Here is a 7,500-nt window from a genome sequence, read left to right as displayed (position 1 = left end):
TTACACCAAGTGGGATTAATTCACATCTCGCAAGTACAAAATCAACCTCATCCGCACTCTCACCTATCGATGCTTCCGAATTGGCTCCTCGCCATCTTTATTACAGGCCGCTATTAAAGATCTGAGAAAGCTCCTGTTGCAAAATGGTTACCCTCAAGGCGTTATCACGTTCAACATTAACGATGTATTGAACAAAAATAAAAACAAATCAAATAACCCTGTTCAAGCTACAGTCAAGATATCTTAATCGTGTTACCCTACTTAGGTCTTCACAGTAACCAAGTCACGAAACGTCTATAACGAAACCAAGTCACGAAACGATATATATATAGTTTTTAAAAATTGTAACGGTCACTTTTGAAAATGTGTGTTGACTAGCATACGAAATGTCAAGTTTTATAAAAATGCGTTGGAATACAATGTTTATCACCGCTGTTTGTGTTATTTTCTTAACGAAGCTACGATGGTCTAAGAACAAGAGTTTATACGATAAAATTTTCAGTTGTTATTTATTTTTAATTCTGTGTTGTTTTAAGGTGGTCCGTATAGGGGGTCCATAAGGGTAGTCCGTTGACCGGTCCGTGAGGCAGTCCGTGGACCATGGTCAGTGTTTTCGGGTCACCCACTTTAGGGTACGGTATTCGTGTAAAGGAGCTTTTTATTTAATATTTTTTATAATGTAGATAGTTTATAAAGGAAAGCAGATTTTTATTTAATATTTTTTATCATGTAGATAGTTTATAATGTTTTCTTTTTTAAATTGTAAATTTTTGACTGATGAATTGACCTTGAATAAATAAAGTCGATCGATCTATCTATTTTTATTTAATAACCCAAGTTATTATCGCATTTTGATTGGTTCTTGCCTATGATCTATTAGAGGACAGACGCACTATTGACGTCACCTTCAGCTTTTATATCTATATTATGCAATTTCTATAGTTATTGTACAAGAGATTATCTCTTGATTGTATTATTGCTAACTAGATAAGCTGAGTTGCAGTACTTTGGAATAAAAAGAAAAATACAACTAATGTTGGGTATTTTGGAACTCTGATACAAATCTGCAAACTATGTATTATATTGACTGTTTCGTTGGCATTTAGCAATAGCTATTACTAGTTTAGATTAATGATAGGCATATGATGGGGCCCCTCTTATAAGCCCGGTGCTTTCTTGGGGTCTCCTCCTCTCCTTGACAGCCTGGAACAGGCTGAGATTGAAATGCTAAACGATTAAAGTAAAAGAAACAAACCACAAAAGAACCATCTGGATTACAAATAGGAAATAATTCTTAACAAGTTTCAAGACGTTTTATAGGGAATGCGTTGTTCATTTTCTCATTTTGTTACCTTTAGCAATGCGCGCGCGTAAACTTGTAATACGCGACTCTAGTCCGTACCATATGTAAGATGTGATGACTTTTTTGAACGACGTTAAAGCGCTCAAAATTTTACTTTCAATGGACCAAAGCGGAACAGAATTCGAACTGTGTGTAAGAAAGGGATCTGTCTCATATGGTCTGGGGCCTTTCTGTGGACGAATTCCAGGACCTACCGATACAAGTTGGGCAAGTTTTGAAAGCTAAAAACTTCAATGTATGCTGCATTTTGTTGGTAGGACTGGGTGGCACGACACTCAATGAATCAATGAAATGAGAATCAGGCGGGGCCCTTCCTTTGTCACGGAATGGCAGAATTACCCAGACTTCTTTTTGGGCATGTACGAGGCAACTTGAGGAGCACGAGACTGGCCCTCATCAAATGGCTGAAGCGGGGCCGGAGGAAAAAGTAAGCAGAAAATCTTTAGCCAGCTCTAAAAAAAAGCCCTGGTGTGTGCTGTTAAGAACTTTTAAACTGACAAGAGAAACCTTTGTCGATGCGGACAGGTTGTGAGGAGGACCAGGACCAGGTTTGAAACGTGGACTGTGGACTAGGTATGACTAGGTCTCTTTACTATTACACTCGCATGAACGTCCAACGCCGAACCCTTCAAATCGTCTTGAACCTCAAGAACGACAACACACAACATTTAAAGACTCTCTGTCGAACGGCATGCTTTGCGCACCACGGGTGGGTTTCGTGGACCACGAAACCTTTGCTGACCGTCGTATGTCTCTATCATGTATTGAATCCATCGCAGTCGGAGGCATATTGTTCGAACCTAATGCTGGATTAGTATTATATTAACAGTGCTATTATTCTTTTTGCCTTGAATGTGTTTATTTTATTGCTAATCGGTAGTCTTGCTGATAATCGTTCTTGATATATCGGTCGCGAATTCGCCATGGGAACGATGAAATACACCAGTGGATAATTGAGCAGATGGACCGTTATGAAGAGACGATGGCAGCATGCATGGAAATATATCCGAATGAAGTCCTCAAAGATCTGAACCACGGATGTCAGTTAGGGATCACTGGACTTCCAGTTTCATTTGCTGAAGTCATTGTTTGTACTGAGTGAGCAACATTTGTTCTCCTCTCTGTTAGAATTTTTTTCTCTTAATTGTTTTTGGAAGTTGTTCAGGAAATATTGATCTTATACCAGACAACCTATGGCTGAAATGATTTTGTCTTCTAAAGCTTATGTCAGGATCAAACGTTCCTGGTATAGACCAGAATGAGCAAGCTGTTTGTGTGCGTGACTCGATTGCAACGGTTAAAACTGATTGACACAAATTGTATTGTATCGAACAAAATAATAGTATTTTTTTCATAATGTTAGAAAAAAACAAACGTCCAGGCCAATTTGCAAGAACCAAGAATCGAAGACAATAAAAGTATTTATGGATATCTGTTTAGTATTTGAATCGCTGTCGCGACTCGGGCCGCGTTTGGTTAGGAAAATCGATTATCTTTGATTATCTTTGAGCAGCGCTTTGCTTTATTCATTGGAAATTAACATTTTTATTCTTCAAGCCAACTTTTCCTCCGTTTGCTTGTAGGAAAGGAAACAAATTGTCGCTTATTTTCTCCCGAGTGGCTACATCTAGCAGAATAAAAACATAAACAAACGCGCGCAAAGCATGCCATTCGACAGAGAGTCTTTAAGGTAAAATACAGTACGTTTATTTTGATGTTAAACTAGACCCTACGTGAGGGTACACTGGGTTTCCCGTGGTACGTGCACCGTTCCAGACAATTGTTTTTCAAGTTGGGGGGTCATTAAGACAATTTAAGCAGTCACCAAGAGGTCATAACGGAGCTCCGCGCGCGCTTTCGGCGCGCGAGGAGCACCATAGTTAAGAAAATATGGTAACCCATCGATGTGAGAAATTCGGTTTTATAGCCACGACACCATGAACGTCCGTACGTACGTCCGTCCGCTCTTTCATGTATGTCCTGCTCTTTTCATGACCAGTACACGTAACCATATCACGGGCTCAAGTTAAGAAACTAAATGTTTTAAGCAAGAGCCGATATAACGTAGATTTGATTTTAGTGGTGTACTATATTTCGGCTGGCCAAACCACAATGAGAGTTTACATTGAATAGGCAAGTTTCGTATTCCCGGCCGTACTGGGGCGGGTGCATTATAGCGAGGCTAATGCGGGCAAAAATTTTTCGCGGCAAAGAAACTAATTGAACTTTCCAGCTTTATGTTGTTGACATTTATCAAAACAGTTAAAAATATCCAAGTTTATGAAAACAGCCGTAATCTTGTCGATAAAATGGAGCCTAATTTCGTCCAAATGAAAGTTCCGGGGTTGAAAAGGTATTTGCAAGTGCGAGGAATTAGTGTTGCGAATAAGCGGCGCGATGAACTTTTGGATTTGTGCAATAAAGCTCATGAACTTGCCATTGAAATCATCGATGAACAAGTGGATCAAAACGATATTTCTGCGAAGTTGATAACGGACGAGGGAACTATTCCCGATCCCTATTCGCTTCATTCGGACTGGACAACAGATTTTTCGCTGTTATCGAATTACACCTGGGGCGACATGTACGCATATTTAATCGTAAAAGAGGGATACGACCACGAAAGTTTGAAAGCTTACAAATCATTGGAAGGATATAGATTACACTGGGACGGACATGTGCAAAGCCTCCAAACCAACAAATCGCTTTTTTGTGGATGCCACCTGATAAAGTTCAGCGTGAAACCGACTGAACGAGAGAGAACTCAGATAGACAATAAGCCAACCTATGATGGCTGGCTACTTATAAAGCAAAGTGGTTCAGTTCACTCAGCTCATTGTCCCTGTATAGGAGGGTAAGTATATTCTTATACTTTTAAATACACAAAGAAGAACAAAAAAAGGAAGGACAGGTTGATCATTTTTATCTTATTATCGGTTCTTTACAGCCCACAATATTGTCATCTGATTACTTTTTTTCTCATAATTCTAGTTCTGGCTCAATACCTAGTAAAAACTGTTGTCCTTTTGTTTTATTAAGACTTTAGTTTGTTATTTGGTTTTCCATTTTTGCTAAAATCCCATTATTGTTGTAAAAAACAATCAGACAAAAAAGGAAATAATCAATGTTCATATTATGAATTAAAATCTATTTCAGTTCTGATGGTGCTTGTAGACATGTGGGGGCTGCTCTCGTAAACCTTGAAGAAACTCTTCGCGAGAACAGTGTAGTTACATGTACTGGGTCAAAGTGTATGTGGAAAAAGAAAAAAAGAACACATGAAGTAGTGACACCTGTCGAAAACATGGATTTTACCAGGGCCACTATTGGAAAAGAAAAGAAAGGTAGATGTAAACCAAAAGCAACCATCTTTGATCCACGGCCAAGTTACATGGCACAAACAAATCCTGCTCTTGAGTTTCGAAGCCTTCTTTTAAAATGTACAGCTAGTGCAGTGGGTTTGCATGTTATGGCTGAGCCACAATTGGAGGAGGCAGTTGAAGATCAAGAGAATCTAGATGTTCATTCTGATACACAGACACCCCAACATGAGCCATACAGCATTGAAAATCTCTCACCATTACCTGAAGGAGCCACTTTGCAACAAATCAAGGATGCTTGTGTAGCTGTTAAAAGAAAAATTAGTTTTTCAGATGATGAAATAGTTATTGTTGAAAAAAAAAACCTGATTACAAAGTAAATGTGCAGATTGGTATCGCTTTAAGAAGGGGCGCATTTCTGCCTCAAAATGCAAAAGAGTTGCCAGTCTCAAACCCACTACTTCCCCAACTAAGGCTTTAAAAGAAGTAATGGGCTACTCAGACATACCACAGACAACTGCTATGAGAGAGGGCCTAGAAAAAGAAGAAGAAATTGCACAAGTTTTCATTTCAGAGATGAGCAAGAAAGGTTTCAGTGGTGTATCCTTGGAGGAGTGTGGGTTTTTCATCAGCAAGTCCCATGGTTATCTTGGAGCAACTCCAGACAGAATCATTCATTTACCCACCCAGAGTGACCCAGGTGTGTTGGAAATGAAATACATTCAAGTTAAGCCAGGACAAACCCTTAAAGACGTGCTTGTTAAGCAATCAATATGCACAGAAAATGAATCCAGTTTAATTCTCAACAAGAATCATAAATATTTCTACCAATTATGTCATCAGATGTTTTCTACCACATACAAATGGGGTTACTTTATGGCATATGGCACAAATAAGGAGTTCTTCATGCAGCATGTAGCATATGAAGAAAACATCTGGAAACCAATCCTTCTAAAACTAACTGGGTTCTATGAAGAAGTAATGCTCCCTGAGATAGTATTTCCCAGAGTTAAATTTGGTTTACCCCGAACAAAACTGTAGTGGTTCAGGGTTTTGTAACTATGTTTAACTGTACAATGGCACATTAATTTGTTTGGCATAAGCTGATTAGCAGTTAAAGTGCACATGCGGTACCAGAAACAGTTCTGGTCATGCTAAAAAAAAATATCAGCAAATGTCAAAATGCTATTTTTTTATTCCATAAGGACAGTGTATGTGACTGAATAAGCACTTAAAGTGTGACATTATTTCACTAAGGGTTTCATTAAGTTGCAAAGGGCAGCACACACTGTAACAGTTTGATCAGCCACTGAAGCCAGGGTGATCGGCAGAACACCCTGAAGGATCTTGAAACCTTTCAACCTTTGAATAGCCCTCTCAACATGTATCCTCACAGCTGCAATACGTCGCGTTTTCGTACACGCTTTTGTGGAAAGCTGCTTTCCTTTGGAGAAAGGAGGGATATTCAAAGTGGCCCTTTTGTTTGTGACCAAATCTCTTATGTTAAAACCCCTGTCTGCCGTACAATCATCATTAGGTTCCAATTTGTCTATGAGACCTGATTTCATTGTGATGTGTCTGTCTGAAACACCTCCTGACCACAGTTTTGAGACAAATGTGAAAGCACCAGTGGGAGAAATTCCGACTAGAAGATTAAAGGTGTTTGAGCTTTTATAATTGCTCCAGGTAACTTTTTGTGCAGATGGGCCAGTGGGTTTTTGAATTTTTATTTCTGTGCAGTCTATAATTACTCTTGTTCGAGGAAACTTTTCAAAACTCTTTGGTAGATGCCTCCTAACTTGTTGCATTGTAGGCCAAGCAATCAGAATGTCCTTGAAGACATGGTAGAGCATGTTTATCCAGGTTGTGAAGATTTTAGATACCGATCCTTTAGAAAGTGAATAAATGTCAGCCAGGTGACCTACCAACAGGCCCAGTCTAAGCCTCACCATAACTAAAATAAACTCAGCAAACAACGGCACTTGTCGTTTTGGCCCTGGCTTCTTTCGGTCTTTTTCTTCCTACAAAAAAAGAAAGTGGATTACATTAAAATGATATAAGTTTGAATAATTTTTTTATTTCTGCACAAGTTGCCCTTCTAAAAATTAAAGTATTATGGAAATCTATAGTATAAGAAAAAAAAGAAAATATATAATTGAAAACCAATTTGATAAATGAATTTTTATGATGAATGGTACCTTGGGATTTGTTTGATCTCCGTTATGAAAGAAATATTGACCAACCTGATAAGCTTCTCTCGCAGTTTTTTTCTTGCCATCCCAATATTTCATTTTTTCAGCAAATGGCTGCAAAAAGTTAAACACCATAAGTAGGCAAGTCAACGAGGGAATTCCAGTGTAAAATCTGACGGACCGATCGTCCTTACAGACATCCTCAATAAAAAGATCTCTCTCTTCAGCTGAGTCTTGTTCTCTAGCCTTGCTTTGCACTCGTCCATGAATTGTATGTCAGAAGTTGTTAAATCAGTTTGCACCTCAGCATCTACATATACCGGCTGACAATCTGGGTTCCTGTTTCCTTCAAAGGTACAATTATTTTTGTCTGAGCTGAGATCCATTCCTTCCACCCTAACATCTTGTTTCGAAGAGGCAGACTGCTCCATATTTATTTCCTTCTTCAACTCTGGTTTTGCATTTCGATGTCTCCGCTCATCAGGGTTGGTACGACTTTTGTGAATTTTAGGCTGGAGATGTTTGGGAAAGTCAAATATCGTGGGCACAGGATTTGATTTTGTGGGGCCAAGCCCACCTTTAAAATGAGCCGAACATATCCTGGTGTGCCTTGTTACATTGAGAC

The 7,500-nt window shown here is 38.9% G+C and overlaps 1 protein-coding gene across 1 annotated transcript in view; it reads right to left on the bottom strand.

Annotated features, from left to right (window-relative positions):
- Positions 1 to 5,927: 5,927 nt before the first annotated feature.
- The window catches only part of LOC137991622 (uncharacterized), a 1,766-nt gene continuing 193 nt past the window's right edge, over positions 5,928 to 7,500 (bottom strand). Inside the window, exons 1-3 of the mRNA XM_068836678.1 lie at positions 7,070 to 7,500; positions 6,927 to 6,989; positions 5,928 to 6,704 (exon numbers count right to left, since the gene is read on the bottom strand). The exon at positions 7,070 to 7,500 is cut by the window's right edge and continues 193 nt beyond it. Of these exons, the coding sequence (XP_068692779.1) occupies positions 5,928 to 6,704; positions 6,927 to 6,989; positions 7,070 to 7,500 (1,271 nt within the window). The remainder of the gene's footprint in view (positions 6,705 to 6,926; positions 6,990 to 7,069) is intronic.

This window comes from Montipora foliosa, chromosome 2 (genome assembly GCF_036669935.1).
Source record: "Montipora foliosa isolate CH-2021 chromosome 2, ASM3666993v2, whole genome shotgun sequence".
NCBI classification, from domain to species: Eukaryota; Metazoa; Cnidaria; class Anthozoa; order Scleractinia; family Acroporidae; genus Montipora; species Montipora foliosa.
This window is presented reverse-complemented; position numbering and strand designations above follow the sequence as displayed.